This window comes from Melanostigma gelatinosum (assembly GCF_949748355.1).
Source record: "Melanostigma gelatinosum genome assembly, chromosome: 4".
NCBI lineage: Eukaryota > Metazoa > Chordata > Actinopteri > Perciformes > Zoarcidae > Melanostigma > Melanostigma gelatinosum.
In genome coordinates, this window is record NC_136637.1 from 12,064,485 (window position 1) to 12,088,836 (window position 24,352).

Sequence of the window (24,352 nt, forward strand, 5' to 3'; positions counted from 1 at the left end):
TCTCATCAATATGAACTCAACTAGAGAGACTCCTCCGAGAAACGTCGTTCAAAACAAAAAGCTCAGAATGAGTGTTTAAAAAGAGAGAAAAGAAATAGAAGCACACACACAATACAAGGAATCACCTCATCGTACAATCAAAGAAAGAACCGAACTGACAAAAAGTCAAATAACTCAGAGAAATTCAAAAAGGTTCTATTCAATACAGGCAGGAAGATTCCCACCGACCACCAAAGCAAAACACTGAGTACCTCCAGCTGGACTGCAGCCGGAACACAGAAACAAAACCGCTATAAAAACAATGATAGGACCCACGTTCTCTTCAGCTCAGTGTTTAAGGACCGAACCCGGTCTGTTTATATTCATAAATAGCAGAAGGATCAATGTTCTTCCTGTGATCTACGGTGGTGGGAAAGCTTTGCACACACCTCCCTTCTATAATACTGTACCATGTTCTGACTCTACTGGGTTCTTCCTGTTTAAGGCACACTACACACACCGTTCTGTCAGAGACACACCTCCGCTCACACACAGTTCAATACACGCTCATGTTTATGCATTCAGGGACACATGAAGCTCACTCCTACTAGAAACTAGATCGATTGTGATTATTTTTCAGGTAGAATCGTGCATAATCATGTAATTACTGTTAAATAAAACTGACCTTTCTTTTGAAAATGTTTTAAATATTTGCATAGTAAATAAGTTTTAAAGTCTTTACAATGACTAAGGCCAGAGCAGAGATTCTTCTGGAGTCGTTTTTTTCTTCTTTTTGGGGTTACTAGGACTGGTTCCTGGGCTTTTAGAAGCACGCCAAAGACTTTATGAGCAAATCGTTAACGCAGAGCAGCACTCAAAAAAAAAAGCGGCGAAATGGCTGCTATTAAACTGCCACAGCGACTGGCGTCTGGCATAAATCATAAGAACAACGAACCATAAATGTAACAATCCCAACACGAGCACAGGGAAAGCTTTCTTCTTTTCTCCGGGTTCGTGGCAGAAGGATGGGAACCCCCGACCTCCGGACGCCGCGTCTCTCTCCACAGGAGAGTCCGTCACAGAAATACTTCAGTCTCTGCGCGCTTTACATCCACCTCGCTACTCTCCGAGGCCAACCGCATTGCTTCATTACAGTACAATCATCAACCGCTGCATTGCATTACAGTGTGTGACTCTAACCTAGAAAGGACAGAGATTTGCATTTCCTCCCGTGAGCAAAGAAAAGGGAGACAGACAGAAAGCCAAGGAGCGCTGTGTGATAAGTCTGGTGGCATTGTATATTATTCTGACGTATTCATCCTACAAACAGGAAAGCTGTCCCCAACAAATGCACTGTTCACTTGTGTTTGAGTAACATTTGCTGTAAGCTACCGATCCCAGCTGTTTAACTGAAGCTATATATTCATGATTCATTTTGTTTTCAGTAGGAACGGGTTCACAATTCATTGTTTCGTGTGATTTGCTCACAATAAGAAAACACAGAATATCACCAGCCTCATCTTTTAAAGTCTAAAGTCTGAACCACATGAGCTCTGCAACAACTGGCAACCGTTCTAAAGATTGAGAGTGAAAGTGCTTTTACACAAGTAGACAACATGAGGAGGAAGAGTGATGATGATGATGGTGGAGAAAGAGAAAGAAAAGGACATGGGGGCCTTGACACGGCATTTTCAGACCGAACGCTGTTTTGACTTTGTTTGCTTCTCTGCAGAGTGACGGAAGCGTTCTGAAGAACACACAGAGAGCCAGAGAGATGATTCTAATCTACATGCACATCTCATCATCTTATCAATTTAAAAACAGCAGCTTAAAGCACATCAGGTAAATATTAACTGCTCTATTAATCCAGAGAAGAACTGTGCTGTTTAAGTACTACTGAGTGTTGTATTTATGATCTGAGAGCATCAGAGACTCTGATGACAAAGTACCTGTACGGCATCACTATCGACAGAGTAAGACACCAGAGTACCGAGAACAAATCACGTGTCCATTTAAGGCACGGTGATAAAAAACAAACACGAGTATCACACAGTGGATGATTAGTTTCAAAAGCCAGAGTGGACTTTGCGTCTGGAAAATCCTGTCTCACCTTGTTGTTGTTTTTTTTGCTCAAAGGACCAGGTTTAGTACCAGGTGGTCAAGAACGTGTTGATCTACAAGTGCAAATGTAACCTGATCACGTCAAATGTTTGGAACGCGGAGTAAAAGAGATCATGTGTTGGAGACATCATCCCTTCTTCATCCTCACAAGTACCGTTTCTTAAATCCTGAAAGTCAAGATGGTTGGCTTCTTATACTTTATCCAAAATGCAATTTATGGGTTTCGTGGCTTTTTGTCTGGTAGAACATTGTGAAGCTGTTACAAGATGAAAATATACAACACGTGAAAATACATGTTGTCCATGAATGTAGATGATTACAGACAGAAACACTTTGTTTTATCAGTAAAAGACTGCAAAAATCTCCTTATCAAGTCTCTGTATTTGAGTTCATGAAGTTGTATGTTCTTAAAACAAGTGAAAAATCTTGCTGCGTTTCAAAAACACAAAACAATCTCAACATTCTGGACTCAGCTTGTGTTTTTGAAGCGCTGCTCTTCCGAGTCACAAGAAAATACAGATGTTTAAAGAAAGCAAAACCACGTTGTTGTCACTTCATCAGTGTTCAGCTCACTCAGGAGAAGTACCGAACTTACATTCGATGTTTGAACTTCTTTTGTAACTCACATCATGTGGTTTCTTTTTATCAAGTAGAGTTCACATTTACTGGAAACGGGTTAAAGTATTCTTTCAACACTTGCAGGTTTTTTCACTTGTTTTAAGAAAGTTTTTGGGGAATTTAAAGATGGAGCGTTGTGCAGTGGACCAGTTTCTCTCTTCCCGTGTCCTGCTCTTCAGGCTGTGACTGTTTGTTTCTGCCTGTTTGACATCAAATCTGTTCATAATGTTTCCTGATAGCAGAGCGCTGAGATCACAAAGATCCTGCTCTCTGAGAGTGTAGCTAGTTGTAATAGAGGAATTACAGTGAATAGATTGCAGTGGAACCTATGGCATTTTACAGACACCGAGTCTGTGACGTGCCTATGACTCGTCTGTGGCTTTGCTCTGGACCGGCTGGTGACTGTTGTTGCAGTGAACCTGGGAGAGCTGCAGGCTGGTGCGGAGCACTGAGCCGAGGCAACACATGGACTCAATCTCCTCGAGGAGGCCTTGATCCTGCACCGCAGCCTCCCCCGAACCTTTACCCTGACCCAGGCACAGGCCGAGCCCCAGGAGCCCCTCCTTGGACACCTCTTTCTCCCACGGGACCTGCATAGCTGACGGGCTGGGCCTCGACGGGCTCCCCCGACCCTCCTGCTGGGCCTTGCTGCTTTGCCTCTGGAGGGCCTTTTCCTGGTAGTGCCTCACGGTTTCCTTGGACAGCACCTTCCTCCTCAGGATGCCGGTGGAGGCCGCCTGGTTCTGGGCCTCAAGAGGCTCCATGTTGCCTTGTGGGTCCGAGATGGTCCGAGGCCGGCCCGTCGGTTCGAGAGAATAGTTTGGGTGAGAAACGGGTGCTGGGGAACTGTAGGTGTGACAGAGAGTGGGAGACGGCAGCGCAGGTGTAACTCTATGGGACGCTGAGGGCGAGTAGGAGAAGCGGTCTTTTGGTCGTCGCCCTACAGGTAGAGGGTCATAGTTGAGCTGATGAGGGTATGACCTGGAGATGTCAGCCTCCTGGGCCGGGGGTGTATTCGTGACGATGGGCACTGCGGAAGCTGTCGCAGGTCTCTTTGTCACCTTCAGGCTGCTCTTGTTGGGCTGTCTGCGTGGGGACGGGGGGAGGTGTTTTCCGTGTACCGCAGTGTCATCCTGGCCCATATTCCAGCCGCCATGATCCCTGCCGCCATCACAGCCGCTCTCATCGGCAGGTTTGGATGCGCTGGGAGGTGCGGGCTTGCTCTGGAACAGCAGAAACAAGGAAATACCATTAACTTAATACCTTTATGAAGAAACACAGATCTGCCCTCCTGACGTGTGTCGGTGAAAACAAAGCTTCCAGCTTTCCTCACAATGTTGCCAACATCAGTGCATGTTCTCAGCCCTTAAGTTTCTGACAGATGAAGCAACAACTTGACAGGTTTACTTGATTCATTTGATTACTGAGTTCTGTTCTGACACCTTAATAATTGTAAAAGGTTGTAAATGCTGACTGGCCCTCTCATAGCCATGTCTTCCTCCACATCTCTCTTGCGTACCGGGGCCTTGTAGTCTAAATCATCCATGGACCTGAAGAAGTCCAGGCTCTTGGCAGCGCTAAGTTTGCCTTGCTCCACAGTGGTGGTGCTCAGAGAGTCCAGGATTTCCTCCAGCAGGTTCATCTGGCCCGAGCGGGCGGAGTCGATGTCGAGCTCGAGTGAGTCGTCGCTGTCCTCGATGTAGGAAGGGACATCCCCGCTGTCCTCTGAGGAGATCCTGAGACAGAGGCAGAGTTAAACAGTGACTCGTGTATCCTTTCAGAAGAAGTTCTTTAGCGAGCATCAAATGCTAATCAACAGTGGGGATTTTCAAAAGTAATATTTCATGTGTATAAGATGTTATTGTGAATATCGCTGTGATAACCACTTCCTTTGAGTGACGTTTCTGTCGACTTCAGCTGTTACCACATATGTCCACCTGGGGGCAGTATTATCATGGGTAACAAACAAAAAGAAAAGATTGAATGTGCTCAGAAAAAGAGAACCTGCTTTTTCTTTATGAAATGAATCAGTCAACCAGCTAAAGTTCCAATATCTGGACAAACATACATACAAACAAACAACATGAGAATGGCCAAAACGTTGCGATCATAAAAATCGGAGCACTTACTTGCTCGCGGTGTCCAGCTCGTCATCATCGAGCCCGTAGCCAAGATCTCGAGGGCCCATGCTCATGGGATACTTGTTGAAGTTTTGCTGTTAATGAGAACAACACAGCAAGTGGATGTCGTTATAAAAGCAAAGCATTACATGATAACACAATGGAAGTGGACCCGAGGGGGGAGGGGGGGGGGGGGGTTCGCTTTAAGATACAAGGCTTCGTGATAAACATGGAGTCAGACAGAATGGGGTGTTCTGCTGAGGTACAGCATTTCACTAAACGACGACTTGGAACCTGATAGAGACGAGATGCAGGTCTGCGTCTGGTGGGTCCCCATAAGACACAAGCAGCAGCTTGCTTTAATGAGCCTGAACCCTTAGGGTTGAGACTAAATTTGTCAAATTCGGGTCTAGGGACAGAAATCTTTAACATCCCCTGCAGTATTTTGTCAAACTCAGCATTAAATGGGAAGTTAAAGCCACGTACACACTGGGAGTGAAGATGTGGGGTAGCTACATTTACCATTTGCATTGCGACACCGGCGCATGTGATTGTATTTGTCATTTGAGTGTTGAATGATCAGTGTGTAGTGCAGTTGTCTCACACAATGGGTTTAATAAGCCACCTGTGTACCGTATTTAATGGGTGGGTTAAAGAAGAGACAGAAGCTTTACAGAGCCGGGCAGGACTCTCCCCATGGGAGCCCAAATCTGCCCCAGGCCACCTATTAACATGCCTTCCACTGTGACGCGAACAATATCTCTCACTTTCTAATGTACACTCTTTCCACTCTTGCCCATTTACCTTCTCACATATAGCTGCACACCTCCGGTGTCTATTGTTGTGGTAACATCTCAAACTGTCGTTCAGTCTCTTGTGTGTTTTTGTACACAAACAAGCACTCATGTGGTACAGTTAGCAGCCCCCCCCCCCCCAGGCTTTTTTTACACCAGCTTTGCTCCACCCCTCTAACTTCTCTGCATTTTTCTCTTTAAACTCACGTTAGCCAATTATCAAAGCTCTACACTGAGAAAAAGGCTCTTCACAACCCGAACAGCGAGCGGAGAACGGGTGCGTGTGTTTAGGGAGTGAACGCTGGAGAGTTTGTGTGCTTGTGTTGTGGTTGTGATTTGTGAGACAGAAACACAAGAGCACAATAACTAAGGAGGAAGGGAATTCATGGAAAAAGGAAGGAAGGAAATGTTTAGAGGTGAGGAAAGATTCCTCAAAGCTCTGAAGAATGATGGGAAGGGGGGGGGAAGTATTGGAACCGGTAACCAAGCTGGTCTTGATTAGCCGACGCCGTGGCAGCCAGACAGGCGGAATGTAACGTGTGGCTGGCCTGGCCTCATTTAGGGCCTGTGTTCGGCCAGGGAAGACATACACACACCCACACTCAGTCACATACGCACCCTATTACAAAAAAACACAAAGAGTTAAAGTGCCATTTTCTCCATAAAAGTCAGCGGAGGAGATGTGTGCAGTAGCCACTTAAGCCTCTCAGCCATCGGGCTAAACATGAACACATGTGGCGGCGCTGCTGATTGGCCAAGCCGCTCGCCTTCCATGGCAGCGTGGAGCTATAATGAAAGAGATTTCAGAGGGGCTCAGGCCTGGGATCCCTAAACAGCCTTTAATGGATTCCTGTGTCAGGGCAGTAAATCTGGGGCCGGGCCGACGTGCCAGCCAGCCGGAGCAGAGATGCACCTGTGAGACACTTGGGGAGGGTTTGGACAGAAGCACTGCATGTTCACGGTGCATGCAGTTATTTAGACTGTGCATTTGTGCAAGAGAGCGGTGTTTTTGGGAAGCAGGGCCTCTCTCTCTCTCTGCGTCTAGGTGTTTATTAAAGCAAGGTGAACCCAAACACAACCAAGACACAGGTCATGTGTCCCGGCCCTCTGATCTCTGTTACAGCTCTGATGCAGTCTACAAAAGAAAGTTCCACAGGGAGCCGTAAATGGATGGCACCTCACTTCACAGCTTTATCAATTTGTCACTCCCTCTCTTCACGTGACCCTTGAGTGCAGCAGTTAAGATTAGAATATTTACAGCAACCGAGCATTTTACGACAGAAGGAGTGGGTTTATCACACTTTTTTTTAATGGCCAACGTACTGCATTCGTTTGACTGGTAATGTGAGATACAACGTATGCTTTTGTTAGTCACTTGAATATAATATCTCTGCTCCTTAAAAGCTGTTGAAACCATCAGCATCAGTTCAATCTGAGATCTAAAATTAGATGTACTGTACGTCAATGTAAAATGACGACAGAAATAGAGAGAGACTCTTCAAATGTGCTCTGAGATATTCTCAACCAAAGCTGTGACAGCTGTGCCACCTTCCCATACCTCCTCAGGCCTGACAGGACAGGGGAAAGCATGAAATAGCAGAACAACAGATTATCATACTGCTCCTTCATTAGCTTCTCGCTGTCGGCTAATGGGAAGCTAAAAGGTGAAAATGTAAAAAGGGATTCTCCCCTACATGCCTCCCCTGTCTCCCAGTTCCTCCATCACTCTGCTGTCAGGGACAGACGTCACTGTTTCTGTCGGTCTGGCTCTCGCTTCCCTTCCTCTCCGCCACAAGTGCGACTGTACAGATCGCAGGGAGCCAACGAGTCAGGAGGCGATGCAGCAGAGGAGGCACGGAAATAATAACGAAACGATGGGGTTGTTTCAGTTTTGGAAGAGAGAGAAAAGCCTCGTGTTTCTTCAATCAAGGAGAAGATTTGACATCTGAGCTCCTCCTCACAGTGTTATTTTAGTTTTTACCTTGAGAGAAACATTTATTTCATCATTTTAATATTATTTTGTAATCTTTTTATTTTTTTTTGACTTTGATCAGAGTACCTGGCTCAAGAAGTTAAAGAATCCTGATTATCACCAGTGTCGGCTTCAGACACAAAGAGCCGCACATCGTCTTACAAGCCTTCACAGTCACTGATTGTGAGTAAACTGAATAGAATTGTAGACGTGAGCAGCTTATCCTTTACTCTCACCCTTTATATCCTGGCCGTGTAATAAGCAAAGGTATGAAATATATCCAAGGGGCCTCCGATTTGATACAACAAATTACATTTCATTTCTGTGTTCATGAGGGGAAAGTAGTCATCACCATCTGCATTTGGAGAAACAAACTTTCCCCTCCTCTTCCCTTCCTTCCCTGCATGACCGGTTAAGCGGAACAACTATGCCTCTCTGTGACGGGGCCAAACGCTAGCGGACTTTAATAGCCAGTCTTACATTATACATTTCATATGGTATTTCTGAGTGGCCACTGATCTCACAGCTTGGCAGTGTATGTAAAGAGATGCCGGCAAAATGCAAACAAACCGTGGGGAGAGGCAGAGCCTTTGCAGAAGTACGGCCAAGTCTGTTTAAGAGCTGCTCGCTCAAAGAAAAAAGAAAAGAAAAGAAAGAAAAAACGGCATTTGATTCACTGCTCGACGATCCAACTGGCTGTTGCTGAAAGCCCGCTTCCCTTCCGCTTAAAAAAAGGAGGCATTTAAAAGAAGGAAAATGTGAATTATGCTCATTCTGTTGGACTAAACTCATCCAGTAAGATCACCTGGTGTCTTTCTGTGAACGGGTGCAGTGCAGTACTCTGAAGGTGCCAGGAGATGGCACTTTGGGTTCAGCGAGGAAGTCAGTTGGTCTCTGAAGTGGGAACAAACTAAGTGAAATGGAAACTACAAACGCATACAAATAACCGCACACACACACACACACACACACACACACACACACACACACACACACACACACACACACACACACACACACACACACACACACACACACACACACACACACACACACACACACACACACACACACACACACACACACACACACACACACACACCAGTACATGAATAGGCTGTGAAATAGTTATTAGCTGTTCAGTTTGCTCAGAAAGTATTGCTTTAGCATATTGTTCATATGATAGCATTTTCAATCATGTACTGAATATAACGCACACACACACACACACTGTCTATGTAAGGCTTCATGAGCAATATTTCAAGTTAAGTGTATTGTACTAAAAATAAATATTATTAGTAGAAGCATGTTTAACTCAAAGACAGATGATCCTGAAATCATAACCAGACAAATACAGTCAGTGCACGTACGTGTCCAGTGGTCATGAACGCAGGAGCTGTCTCCCACTGATCGAGCACACATGCACACACACTGAAGTATGCGTGTGACTTTGTTCCTCTGTTTTACATCTTTGTCAGCTCCCTGATTCCCCTCCGCCCTAAGCGATGTGGTGTTTTCCGGGCCGGCACTGCTCCTGCCTCACCAGGTGAAGAGTCCAGAGCCTGAGGCTGAGCCGGGCCACAGGCCTGCTGGCTGTCATTGTCCATAACACTGACCCAACCTCTCCTCTCCTCTGCTCTCTCAACAGCTGTCATTGTGTTGTCTCCAACCTGAGGCAAGCTGCTAAATGCATGCGTGTTTGTGTACATGCAGTACACACAATCAAAACCATGCTCGTGTACAAAAGGGCTGAGGTACAGACACGCACTCTCTGTTTGCAGATGCTCACAGCACAATACCACGTAAAACACACACACACACACATACACACACACACACACACACACACAGAATCTCAAAAACAGATGTGGCACTCACACAGAGAACCATACAGGAGCCAGAACAATGGTTGTTGTTTGTTGTATCAGACGAGGAGTCAGCGGTCCAATTCAGTCTTGTTTTTGTCAAACGAAAGGATTACTCCTACATTCTTAATCAACAAGCTCACCAAACACTGACAATCACCCACATTGCCAGATACGGCTGAAATATGTGCACAAATGACAGCAGCACCTTCACTTTGGTACATGTGTGTTGGCTGATCAAATAGAAGAGGAATTTCATAACTCTGATTATTTTTTGCTGTGATTAATTAAAAGGAAGCTAGTCCAGGATCATTCATTTCATTTCAAGGACAGCCATAGACGAGTTTGTAAAAAAAGAAAAGAAAAGATGAATGCTAAAAATGTTTCAGGCTTCGTCTTTCAAACAGGAAGATGGAATGTCTTTCATCAGATCACCATCATCATGTTTGGAGCGCCAGATGACAAAATGCGTCTGAATTTATAATAGCAGGCGGATGAGCCTTTGTTGGTCACTTGGTCAAAGGTATGGATGCGTGAGAAGGACCAGGGAGCGGGTTTACGAGTGTTTGTACTGTAGCTCAGGACACAATGCAAAAATGTGTCAAATAAAAAAATCCAGGCATGAATACGGTTCAGTAAGCAGCGCCATTGGACTATCTTTAATATACACTCCGTTGCCAGTTTATTAGGCACACCTACAGTAGCTAAAACTAATGGAGTACTACCTTAAAGAAGGTTTGAATGTTCAGTTTTTGTTGAACTTTAAGAACTGAAGAGTGCTGATTCAACTTGATGGTCAGTTTGGAGGTTGGTTTTTTTGTCGTTGTGACGAGTTTCTAAAAATGAGTCTCGGGTAATAAAATTGCGGTACAATGTAAATTCAAGAAAAGTTAAGACATATTTATTTTAGGAAAATAATATTTTAGGATTGAAAAAAAAAAAATGAATGGCAGAGATGGAGTGGGATATATTTTAAGGAATAAGCATGGCGGAATAAGAGTTGGTACTGCTATAGGTGTATGTGTGTGGGCACAAGAGGCGGTAAAGGAAGGTTTTCTATTATTTTCCCACTTTGCTTAACCTTTATTTAACCAGGTTAGTCCCATTGAGAGCAATTTCCCGTGCAAGGAACACCTGGTCAAGACAGCTGTGGGCAGAACACAGTATCAAGATTTCATGGGCAGCAATTGAATACAAAAAAAACAGATAGAAAGGAAGGAGAAGGAAGGATAAGAGGGGGTAAGAGATTCCTTTGAACTGAAACTGAAATGTAAATACGGTGTGCTTTAAACAGTCAGGTGAAAGTAAATAAAAGGCTCGCAGTGAGAAAAATAAAAACCTAAAAAAAGAGTCTGTATTTAATTCTGTACTTGCCAAATGATTTTCCAGAGGTATTCCACAAACAAAAAACATTATTTTTAAACTGGACAAAAACATATTTTTGTGAAAGAATTTGTTATTTTTTGAGCTTCTAAGTAACGTGTTTTAATTAGTTTATAAGGACACAAACTACCGTAAGCAAATGCGACTGTCTTGGAAAAACAACAACACAATTTTGAACTGTTTTGAAGCGTTTCAATCTTTCAGAGGTTACTGCACACTGACGGGCCATAAATTATCAAGGCTTTCTTGGCTTGTCTTAGTTTCAGTAGACAGAATGTCAGAGTGCACTCTCCTACTGGGGTCTATGTCTTCAATATGTAGGCGTCCGGGAAACATATACGAGTCAACTGTACTTGAGCTAAAAGGTAGAAGTAAATATATAACGCTAATGTGAAAAGAGAAGAAAAGCATTGTGTTTGGCTGAAGAGGAACTGATGGACTAAATATACAAACACACAAAATCAGTGCTGTGGGACGCGTGTCCAGTGCGTCCCTCCTCCAGTGGTCTCCAGGGAGCCGTTACTGTGGCAATGAACAGGCCTCAATGGCAGGGGTGTGAGAGTGTGTATATCCTGAATGCAGTGTGTATGCTTGTTTGTGGGTGTGTGCGCACATCAATTGCATGTTAACTGTTAATCTGTGTGTGTGTGTGGGGCTGGCCCGTCTTTGTGCGTGTGCTTGCTGGGGGGGAGGGTGTCCGAGGAGGCCTTTAGAAAAGCCCTAATTGCCGTTCCTCCTCTCTCCCTGGCCGTCACACCTTCCTCTGCGCTAAGACTTTCCAGCCTCATCTCACACACACGCACACACACACACACACACACACACACACACACACACACACACACACACACACACACACACACACACACACACACACACACACACACACACACACACACACACACACACACACACACACACACACACACACACAGCTAATTAGAGACGGCGCAACCTCTCCTAATCAAACTCCCATATGACTGTGACCAAAATGTCAGTGTGTGCATGCAGGGATGTTTTTTTTGTGTATTTCTAAGACAGAATTGGCAGTCAACTTGGTATTTTTTTCATTTAGCCAAAATTATTGGAAAAGCTCCAGCTGAGAGTACAGAGGTATAGATATTAGGTGGAAGATTTAACTAGTAACCTGAGGCTGTATGCATGCTTTTAATACTGTACTTAAGTGTGCAATTTTAATTACGTTAAACTACACTTCCTTCACCAAGAACTATATGTCCACGTTTTCATCCACACCACAGTCTCTTCTTATTTTCTAATGTTTTTACCTCTCTTGATACATTTATTGATGAATGTGTATTTTGTGAGCGTGCATGTGTTTGCATATTGTATGCCAGCTCTGCACGAACACACACACACACACACACTATCCACTCATGGGGCACAAGCAAATTCTTCAGAGGAAATGCTGACCAGCAGATGAGTTGCTTCTACTGTCCGTGCTGTTCAGAGGAAAATACTGAATGTATAACATGAGTGCGTTGAAAGAAAAAAAAATTGCTTATCATTACATTTGGCACCCTCACAAACTACTGTACTTCCAAGAGCTGTTTCAAGAGAGAGAGAGAGAAAGTAGGGGGAGAAAGAAAGACAGGAGGATGGAGATTAACAAAAAAGAGAGAGTGGGGATGAAGAGAGAAAGAAAGACAGAAATGAGAACAAAAAGTGGACGGAAAGAGCACAGAAGTGGAAGACCGCACCCATGTCGATCAAGTGAAAACTGAGCTCTCGTATGATCAGTCAGTGTACATGTAGTTAACTTATTTACTGATGTGTATCTGTGTGTGTGCCATACCCGTCTCATCTTCTGCAGTCTCCTTGGAGACAGGCTCTTGGTGCTGGTGGGAGACCCCTCACAGACCATCACCCCCTCTTCTTCTTCTTCCTGAGAGAGAAATGAAATGAATGTAAAATGATCTGTGTTGTATATGAAGTAAAGGGACTAGTATGTAGAACGTGTTGGTGGGAGAATAATGTGTTTTTGCATTCAAACCACATCACAACAGGCTCAATGCATTACTCCCTCGTTCAAGTTAATCCGTTTCAAGTGAAAGAATGAAAGAAGCCACAGAACTAAAGTAAAGACGCTCTTTGTGCAGTTTCTATTTCTCAGTGACATTTGTAAAAGTTAAAGCAGGGGTCTTCAACGTTTTTCAGGCCGAGGACCCCCAAACTGACAGAGAGATGGAGCAGGGACCCCCGACTATATATATTGTATAAAATTGTGTTTTATATTAAATGGGCCTAGTACCGTGTATAAACATACCTCTTTATTGTGCATTCAGTACTAAGCTATTCAAATAATACACAGTTCATATATTCATGTTTTTATTTTAAACATGTGTAAGGTACAGTGAGTAGGGAGGCCGAGCCACTGACATTTATAAACATACTGTCAGCTGATACCAATGCCAATATCAACATTGTCTGTTAATTGCATGATAATCATGCATACAAGCTGTTCAAGTTGATGTTTTCATTTTAAACATAAATCTGGAAACTAAAATAAGTGATGGCCTATTCGTGCCACTTCCATGCATAAAGATCCGTTATCTTTCATACAATACTGAACTATTCAAATAATGGACAGATTCATGTTTTTTTCTTTTCTTTTTTAAATTGTCTAATCAACCAAAAATTTCACTGACCCCCTGCAGTACCTCCGCGGACCCCCTGTTGAAGACCTCTGAGTTAAAGGATTAGTCTGAGTTAAAGGATTCGTCTGGTGATAGTCTATATTTTTCATACTACCAACATCTACTGTGAAAATATTTATTGATCCTTCTAATAAGTATTGTTTATCTGCACCATAGATCAGTTTGATGACACGATGAACGTGGCCACTGTGGTCAATCTCACACACACTCCGTCCTGTTACTGCGAATACTCGGTCGCGCACCAAATCTGCCCCTAAAAACAGACCCTTACAAATGCACCGTGTATTTGAGTTTGGACGACGTTTGCTCAGAGCTACAGTGCCCGGCTGCTTCAGTAAATCACTGAAACAATTAGAGCATGTACTCATGACCCGTCTTTCAAAAGAAAGATCTTCAGTAAGAACAAATGAGTTCTGGTCTCTGAGCCACGGACATGGTATCACAGTTGGAAAACACAGAGAGAAGAAGTAACGCATTGGTGGTTTTGGCCTTTTAATGGAATATTTGGATAACAGCACATATATTTATTATCACCGGCCTAATCCTTTAAAATGTTCTCTAGAAGGTTAAAACAATTATATTCAAGGTAGCCACCGCTGATGAGCTTCATTTCAATGCGTTTGTGCACCGGGGTCCTTGTTTAGACATCTGTGGCTGGCAGCAACATAAATGCACTGCAGATTAAGTGTGATCCTGAGAAAGTCGAATTAATTCATTTCTGTATTTGAGAATTAATTCATGAACGCACAGGAAATCTGTTTCACCTCAAATCAAATAGATTTCAAAACCTCTCCCTTCCTCTACTGTGTGTGTGTGTGTGTGTGTGTGTGCACACATGCACAACACTGCAAACTCCTCGTGCTCTTCATCAGTGCCCTCTCTGCTCAGTTTCCCACTGACAGATCAAGCTGCTATTGCCTTATCAAATCCATCAGGCTTATGGAAACATACACCTCGTTACATTAGCTTTGAGGAAATCACAGGCTCACTGATGAAATATGCAGACAATAAAAGAGAAAGAGGGGCCGGGGCCTGGATGACATGACAGGCCATAGCCAGAGGGGCGTTGCTTCAAAATGTACAGCCCTGAACAAAGCGCGAAGCAGGCTTCAACAGTCATTAAAGGGCCCGGCGTCAGAATCACACACTTCATGTACAGCAGCCGTCCTGTCTGTTTATATGAGGGGGGGGGGGGGCTACTGTATCTGTGCGCTCTCAGAACAGAATCATGTGTGCGCACACAATTTCTACGAGCGTGTGCATGTGTGTCAGGGAGGTGTGAAGGTCCGTGCTGCTCACCCTTGCTTTAAGTCTGCCCTTAATGTCTCGGATGCCCCTCTTGGCATGACTCTTGGCCTAGGATGAAAAACAATGAACGCACGCACACACACACACACACACACACACACGCACAGAGATTACTAATCAAAACATGTTGCATTAACATTCTGTTCTGGTTCCGTGTAACATCACGAGAAGCTTTGATCCCTACGGCAAAAACACAGAGACAAAAGAATGGATGAGAGAGAATCGCACACTAACAGAAGGCGATAACATGAAAGGGCACCCGACCACCTATTGTACAGCACATGACGGCATGGTACTGCTCATCACACGCAGGCTACAAAACTCCCATTCCCTCCACCGTCAATTACTAAACACAAAACAACCGGCAAAATGTCTATTTCAGTGGAGTTTTAAGGACTCGATGTTTCAAGTTATGTACATATAGAAACATTACATTGAGCTACATTTATTTGACCGTTTTGAAGAAGAACGTACTTTGGTCACAGCTGTGTTGAGAAGTGCTCCTCCTCTCTGTAATAGACACAGAACATTATTAGTTAGTCACTTTGGGTGAGTTTCCACACACACAGATTGATTTAAAAATGTCAAATATTCATATTATGCACACAGCATGCAATCATATCGTGGTGATCGTCAGCATAAATGGCTCAGAGCGAGCTGCATTGCGGTTCGATTTTTGCATACTGTGAAGTATCCTTATCAACATCATGAGGGTTATTTCTACCATATCATTTGACTGTCAAACACAACCAAAAATCCCCGTGCAGCTGTAAATAGGATCGTAATGCAACTTTCATATACAACTGGTGACAGCAGGCAAAGTATCATATCGCTGAGCCATGATAAACTGCATGATTCAAAGCATTCAGGAGGTTTTTATTTAGAAGCAGCCTAAAACAGCGATGGAAGGGACTGTGCGTGATTGATTTCTACTTTGAGTTCTGCAGACTGACATCATGGCACCCAATATCTCTCGGTGCCTGTCTTCTTTTCTCTCTCTCAGAGGTGCTGCATCTCTCCTCTGGCGTCTCGCTCTTCTTCTCCGTTTGGTCTTTAGTGTAAGCACAAAGCGTCGGCTAAATGGCTAAACAGAGTAAATGGCAGACAGCGTTTTAGAAGTCGGCAAAGGGAGAAGAGGAGAGAGGCCGAGGTGAAGGCCCCTCTTATAGATCCCTGTCAGTCAGGAAATGTGAACTTTAACAAATCTTTGAAGAGCACTCTAGAGAACTAATTCAGCCTTAGCTGACGGCGTGGGGAGAGAGGGAGGGGGGAGAGAGATACTCTGTGTAAGAGAGAGAGAGAGAGAGAGAGAGAGAGAGAGAGAGAGAGACAGAGAGAGAGAGAGAGGGAGACAGAGGGGGGGCTGTGACAGAGATGAAAAGAGGGAGAAAGAGAAAGGAAGATAAAGTGAGAGAGAGAGAGAGATAAGGGGAGCAAAGAAGAGGAGAAAAGAGACAGGAGATGAAGGAGGAGGGAGATCTATGTTCTTGGGTCGGTTCAGCAGAGTAACGCCTGTGTTTGCTGCCAGATCAACATGTCATTTCGGAGGACGTCTTGTCACGTCAAATCACTTCTGTCTCCCTCCCTGTCTGTCTGTCTCCGCTGTCCTGCTGCACGCGCCGCTTCACACACACACACACACGAGCTGGATCTGTACATTCAGGCAGCCCCTTCATTCCAAAAGCAACACCAGGACTTCAAACGCTGAGCTGTGTCAATCACACTTTCAATTAAATATAACTCGGGAATGAAATGAGTGAAAAAAAAAAAAGAATGCCGTAGATAAAAGAATGCCGTAGATAAAAGAATGCCGTAGATAAAAGCGTTTAGATACGACATGCAGGACATTCTGTGAATACCTTCACAGTGTGCATCCATTGCTGGTAAGACCTTGAATTACCTGGAGGGATGTATAAAACACAGAGAACATGAATTAATCATTTTGCACTCGATAGCATTGTATTACCATTGCAAAGCAAAGGTAACTCTGTATATTACACTGTGACACAGTCTCATGGCTACACACACTCGCACATTACTGAGCATTTTTTTTAAAAGTGGTGGTTTAAATTGGTTGAATATAACTACATTTAGTGCTATAAGGCTCTGTGATTGTCGGTTTTCTTCTTCTGTCCCTTTTGTTACACAATCGATAATAAATACTGTTGAATATAACATTAGTGTGAGCACCTGGATGTGAAAGACTTGTGCATGCAGAGTGGAGGGCTGCTTTAAAGGAGATCTTTCTGTGGTGTCCGGGGCTCGAAGATGTTTACAGAACAGAATTACTGACAGTGTGTGTGTGTGTGTGTGTGTGTGTGTGTGTGTGTGTGTGTGTGTGTGTGTGTGTGTGTGTGTGTTTGGGATCAGAATTCAAAAGCCCAATAATATGATGGCTCTTTAGCTGCAACATCTGGATACCATCTCTTTTTTTCTTGTCATGTAAATAAGACTCAAACCTGAAGTGATCTGATCAAAATCATATAATTTGTGCGAGCGCTCCGACGGGATTTCAAACCTCTGATGTCTCCACATGTAACAACGCTCAATCCTGCCAAAACAATACTAATTATTTTGTCACATTCAATCACATTAACAAGTAACCTTTGCATCAGTTCCAATTTTTATTTTTTTTCCAACAAATGACAATCAAGATACATGTCAAATGTAAAAAAATAAAAATCTACCTTTTCTTTTTTTTTACAGTTTTTAGATTGGCCAAGAGTCACTTGAAGCCATTTTGTTGTAGTTTTTAAATGGATAAGAAAGACAATACAGTTCATTGGTGCATTCGTATTTGAAAGTGCCTCATGTGGTCATGAGATATTTAACAGCAGCCTTCAAACGTTACTCAAAGAATAAGAAGTTCAGCACCTGGAATGTTATAAAATATATACTTGGACACGAGTGTACTGTATAACTACCGTCTATTTAATTGGTTTATCATTGTTTTTAGAAGACTTTTGGTCATTTCAATTGTTTTGAGAGCAAGATACATTCTATTTGGGGGGTGAAAGGCTCTTTGCTTTCAATGTTCCTAACTTTAAAGACATCTCCTTGTTTTGTTCACTGCTTTTACTGTACATCTTACTATAGCACTAATAACTACAGCCCGCTGCATGAAATATGGCAAATAAATATAATGTGGCTAATTGATAGACAGGTCTAGCACTACTCACTTCCACAGAAGCCCCCCTCTGTGATCTCCTCTTCAAACACGTCGGAGAAGCCGCGGCCTGCGTTCAATTTGGCCAGCCGTCCGTCGATGAACTACAACCATAAATTACAACGTGCTTATTAAAGAAGGGGGGGAGGGTGGTGGTGGTGGACACACTGAAACAGATACAACACACACACACACACACAGATTCAAACACTCAGGCTGCAGTGGGGTGTTATTAATCCTACCTGACAGAAACTACATCCCAAGATTAGGTGGGTTGCAGGTAATAAGGATTTGGTAATGTGGAGCAGGTGAGGGATTAGGGCAGCAGACGACATGCTGCACACTGTCTGAGACATGAGGAAGTTTCATTTCCTCCCTTTGTAACATGGAGCGCATAAAACTCCATCTCATAAATACTGACCTAACAGCCAAGACAGCTACACATTTCAAAACCTCCACAGACACAAACTCACGTAAATATGTTGTGCAAATACAAGCAGTCACACACGTACCTCAACCTTTGTGATTAAAACAATACAAAATGAACGGCATGCTTTAGACATTAAAGCATGAGAAATATCTAGTTTTACAGGCCACGACCAAATAAGGCCAGTTATTAGAGTGGAAGGGAAAAGACAAAAAAACAAAATGGTGTCAAACTATCGTTTTTAACACATTTCTGATCGTTTTTGGGCCCTTATAAAAGCTCTGGTGCCTCCTCCGTACAGTGTACAGGCTCAGTTGACCGTCATCGTTTTTGCAGGAAAGAAAATCTAACTGTTTATCATCTTTTTACATGCTGAACATGAAGAAAATCTCTAAAACAATTATGTGAATGTAGATCACTCAGTCACACATATGGTGCGCTGTTTTCTATTAGCTAAATCAAACCACATTGACCCCCAAGTTGCTGTTAGTTTCCTGTCCCATCGCTTATAATATCAGCAAATCACTGGGTGGAAATAATACGCTCCAGTCAAATCCTTGGGCTAATCTTGGCGCGTTTATAGTGTTAAAAAAAAAAAAAAAAAAAGCCAGCTGCAGCTCTTATATTTTATTCTCAAGATGTGGGCCCAAGTCGTGAAAACTACTTCCTGTGTGTATATTTATTGAGCTAAATCTTTGGAGTCCAAGCTTAAACTAGAATCTATCTTTTTAACTCTTCAGTTTATCTGTGTAAAGGTGGGAGGGGAAGCATTTAACAATCTGTTGTGGTGTCTATTAGTATATATAAAGGATTTGGATTAAAAACTAAAATACATATTTGACTGATGATTGCATTAAATAACAATCAACACCTCCTACCTTTCCAGCACTATTTTGGTACACTGTTCTTTTTAACACTTTAAAGCAACATAAAGACGGTATCGCTCCTCCTCCCACCTCTGTGACTGTGTCCAAAGTGTAACAACAGTGTAGGTTGTTTTAGGGCACGTGTCCTCGGGGACAGACCGCTAACTAGCGACTGACACGGCCGCCCGCTCCTCTGGTCAGAAGAGCCGGAGCCTCATCATGAGATCATTTTAATGAGAGGTGAGACTGCAGGTTTCAACCACTGCTCCGCTACGTGGCTGGCCCAATTAGTGCAGATAATCAACCCAAATCATCACCTAGCCAAAGCCTCCACTTATCTCCCCCCTCGTCTCCCTCCACACACACCCCGGCCAGATTACCTGCCTCACTGTGGGCCTTAATTGGACATTACTCAACAACGGCAGACTGTGATCACCACACACTCTCTCACACAGACACACAAAGCAACACTTGTTCATGCACTCGTGCACATGCACAAACACAAGAACACAATGGCTCATTTTCTTTGTTTTAAAAGAGAGAGACCAAAAAGTAAAAACTCTCTCAAAGAGTTCAAACAAAAAGTAGGAGACCTTTAAATACATTGTTTTAACGCTTTGCCAACACTTGTTGATTTACTCCATTAACATTGAAATTATTCTGCTGAAATAGTTTGTGTGTCAATAAAAGCACAGCAAATCCTGCTCCATCTCTCCATTTCTACGTGTCCTCTTGTTTCCTGAAGCTGTTGTAGCAGGGGACCGTAGACCGTGAGAGTTATTCCATCTGGCTACCAGCACATTGACTCACTCACAGGTTGGTCACAGTGCTCGAGATTTATTTAAACTCTGGAATTATGGAGCCAGAAGATGGGATTGGGACTCCACAGGGGTTCATGAACAGAGATATATATACACACACAGACAGCCTAAAGGAAATGTAACTTTTGCAACCTGGAATTTAGGCCCATAAAGTGTGGATACTAAGGGATATAGCGGAAATCATGTCACTCATACGGCGCTGAAAGGAGGTTTTGAAGGTTGGATACTGAAGCATCATCTTGTGTGTCAGTGACACACAAGAGGACTTCAAATAAGCTATGGAGACCTCAATCTGTTGTAGAAAAATAGATTTTGTATTGTGAGAATGTAGTCAGAACTATCTGAAATGAATTCTTTACAGTAAGAGAGTTTGTGGAGCCAGCATCGAGCAGCGGTGCATTTTAAAGCCCTGGCTTGGACATGGAGGAGGCAGCTACTTGTATCCATTACTCCTATTGGTTGTAATAAAATGTAGTTTTCCAGCTTACTGTGACTGCTGTGATACGGGGTGGACGGAGCAACTACATGATCAGATTTTAAATCAGATCATTTGGTTTTGCAAGGACACACCTTTTCCCCTTTCGGTAAACGGCTCGGCTACTGCATTCTTACACGCGGAGAATGACGGATGATTATTGATTGATGGGATGCACATGGTGTCCAAAGGCTCCTGGCAGTAAATTATCAGACTACAAGTCTCCCTACTGACTCAATAACACTGTGTACGGCTCAGTTTTGTCAATAAGAGGAAGAGACTTCGTTTTATCAGTCTCTGCTAGCACAATACACACACATGATGTGCTCTTGTGAGTGTGTAGGAGCTGAGAATGGTTGATAGGAAGCAGGTTAACGTCGACAGGCTTTCCCCCGCATTCTTTGAGAAGACTTCTCCCACTTGTTCTGAACAGAGATGGGCCGAGCACACAGGAAACAGGAACAGAAGTGTGTTAGAAGGTGAAACTGTGACATTTTAAGGTGTGTATGTGTATATATATATATATATATATATATATATATATATATATATATATATATATTTTAGGGTTGGCTTGGTGCCTATATGTCATAGAGGCAAAAGATAAAAAGACTGTTGTTCCTGCTTTTTGTCCCCTAAGCACACAACGTAAATGCACTTGACATTTACATTGTTCACAAGAAGGTGTTCTTATCCAACATGTTGCAATAATGCATTTTAATAAGGCTATTGAAAGTAATTGATGGCCCTAATGACATATTACGGCACACAATAGTCTCTCTGTCTACTCGGCCACTCAGCTAATAAAGTATTACTAATGTTTCGCTGAATTTGCATAAAAAAAAACTTCACGCTGTTCCATCTATAAAACTGAAAATACTTGTGAAGCAAAAGAACTGCTTCACAAGGAATGAAAACAAAATCACCTGTAGAAAAGCAATTTCCTGCTGAAACGGTAACACCTCAAACTCAGGTAACACCTCGACATTCTGCGTGTGTGCTTCCCCGTGTGTGTAACGTGTGTGGTGGTCGACCAATTCCTAGAATATGGTTTGAATTTGGCTCAAGTTTGACCCATTATTGTTGGCGTATAGGCGACAGTGACAAATCCCATACTTTAAAGGCCATGGTGTGCAAGTGACTAGATGATATACAGTATATACTGAAATATATATATTGTATTAGACATGTTGTTGCTTGATAATTGAGCAGCCCAACCTGTTTGTTTACACATTCCTGTCAACAATCCCATTGGGGAAAAAAACCCAAAAATTGTTAACTTCAAACTAAATCATGAACTAAACTAAACTTTTATAAAGTAAAATGTTCATCCTTGCTCCTTTTGAAATGTTAGCATTGCAACACTTTGGGATTTTATTCTAGTTTATATATATATATATATATATATATGACAATTTATAGCAATATAAGTGTATTATTCATTGTGTGTGGCCAAACGCCATTCATGTTTTTTTAATTCGATGACATACTAATAAGAGAGCAGTCCTACTGTCAGGCCTATAAACAATGTGCAATATGCCGACAATGAGGACAATATATTGGAATTTTGGTGCAAAAATAACACATTGGTATAAAAACAGTCAATAACAAAACAAGGAGCAGGAGAAATGGGAAAAAAATCCAAACTTTCGCAGTCCATGAGTGTGTACGCATGTGTATAAAAATGAATGTGAATGAATTGTTTGCGTGTTTGAGAGCGGATGTGGGTCATGGCCAGAGCAGGGCTCGGGCGGACCGCTGGCCTCTCTCACTTTAGTCGAAAGAGGAGTGGAGGAGATAAGCTCAGCCCATCCACCGCGCTAGAGAGGAGGAGGAGGAGGAGGAGGAGGAGATAAGGGCCTGTTTCCCAATGCTACCGCTGAGGCAGGAGCCAGCCCGGGAGGATGCTTTGAACTGCTGCTCGCTATCTGCTCTGCCTGGGAAAATTATAGACGGGGCAGTGTCCAGAGAAACAAAAGGCTGATTGAGGACTGCTGTGCTGTAACTCTCGGGGGTAAATCACAGCACTATCACGGGTCAGAGAGCACCGAAAAAAGAATTCAAGGGTTGAGAGGACATTTTCTTCGGAGCAGAGGTGTCTCTCCACTCGGCTCAGCTAAGTTTAGTATTGCTGGAGGGATTTGGGGATGAAAACATATCAAGTATACATGAGTGATTTTAAAGGGAAACTCGTGTAACCACACATGAATAAAGGATGCCTGCTCACACGCTCACAAACACACACATACATTCACTGTACATAAATACAAACATGAACAGTGGATTATTTACTTGCGGTGGGTTTTACATTTTCCAAGGACAAAGTTTTTTTGTCTGTATTTTACAGGCACGTGCATACATGTTGAAGACAGAATACAACCTCGATATGTTTTTTCTCCAGTAAAATACATACAACAGGCCTGACTTATCGTAGTTTTGTTTGTACACCAGGAAGAATTGAGCAAACAGAGACATTAAGAAATAACAAAAGCGTTTTGAGAGATAACCAGAGTAAACAGTTTCTCGGGGTCAATAACCGTCTCTAATCCCAGGCCTCTCTCTTCTCCTTAGTCTGAACAACTGAACTATCAAGATAATAAATGCTAACTTTGCTCAGTTGACAGTTTGCCGAGCACAAGTGGTGCTGGGAGACAACTGTAAAACTGCTTTTACCCTTCTAGATATAGAATCTGCTCCAAAAATAAACAGCTCAACAATAATCATTGATGGGAGAGGACGGAGTAACCTTCCCTATGAGCACTCATTCATCTTTTCATATTGGTGCTGGCCTACAGCTTACGGGATAGTCAATGTAGCCAAGTACGTGACATTATAAAATACAATTATGATTTAAGGAGGATTCATGGTTCCGTATTGATGCATAAAGGTAAATATGATGTCCGAAATTTAAACATTTTCTATGGTCAGATAGATTTTTACTTGTTACAACATGACATAAATGAGTAGTTCATGCTGGTTTTATGAAACTGACACACACACACACACACACACACACACAGGCAGAGAGACAGACAGCGGTTTGTACCTGTTTGAAGAGCTGCAGGTTGACGGCCATCGACAGGAAGTTCCTCATGGTGCCCGATCGATGGTTCACAAAGCTCTCCTCACAGAAAGTGATTGGCTCCCCCTGAGGAATCCACAGCGACATTATTGGCAAAAATTACAATAAAAATATAATACTTGGCTCACTTTTCTTTGTACCAATCTGTTTATCTCCATGTTTACTTGAGTCACAGGAAACAAAGTCAGATGTGTGTGTGGTGCCGGGGGGGTAGGCTGGGGGTCTAAACTTAACAATGTTGTTTATAACATGATTTACAGCACGAAGAAGATCGCATCATTTATATTTACCGTATATTATGCACTGTAAAAAGTCTTCTTAAAAACCAAGGAGTATTTCAACTGATTTCTTCATTAGTGAGATCACTGGGCTTAAAAGAAAACGAGAGACAGGAAGGAAGGAGGAAGGATCAAGAGAGATGAGGTGAGTATTAACAGAAAAAAACAGTCCCTTTAAAACGGTTTCCATGGAAAAGAGCGATCTCCCCTGGACCAGAAGACTGGGTCCCAGTAAACTCTCCAGTACTCCACGTGAACACATCATCACATTATTACTATTTCTTACATCATGTCTGTTGGCCTGTGAGCTATAGACATGGAGGATGACAACAGAACCACTGCAGGCCAATCACAGGCAGCCCTACAGTCATTTCCAATTCAGTTTTTTTTCATAATTAACAT

The 24,352-nt window shown here is 42.9% G+C and overlaps 1 protein-coding gene across 1 annotated transcript in view; it reads right to left on the reverse strand.

The window, feature by feature from the left end:
• Positions 1-2,596: 2,596 nt before the first annotated feature.
• Positions 2,597-24,352, reverse strand: part of dennd1b (DENN/MADD domain containing 1B) — a 97,177-nt gene continuing 75,421 nt past the window's right edge. Inside the window, exons 14-22 of the mRNA XM_079267040.1 lie at positions 23,637-23,738; positions 18,015-18,105; positions 16,695-16,735; positions 15,310-15,345; positions 14,827-14,883; positions 12,666-12,755; positions 4,848-4,933; positions 4,238-4,454; positions 2,597-3,941 (exon numbers count right to left, since the gene is read on the reverse strand). Coding sequence (XP_079123166.1) covers positions 3,081-3,941; positions 4,238-4,454; positions 4,848-4,933; positions 12,666-12,755; positions 14,827-14,883; positions 15,310-15,345; positions 16,695-16,735; positions 18,015-18,105; positions 23,637-23,738 — 1,581 coding nt within the window. The 3' untranslated portion in view covers positions 2,597-3,080. The remainder of the gene's footprint in view (positions 3,942-4,237; positions 4,455-4,847; positions 4,934-12,665; positions 12,756-14,826; positions 14,884-15,309; positions 15,346-16,694; positions 16,736-18,014; positions 18,106-23,636; positions 23,739-24,352) is intronic.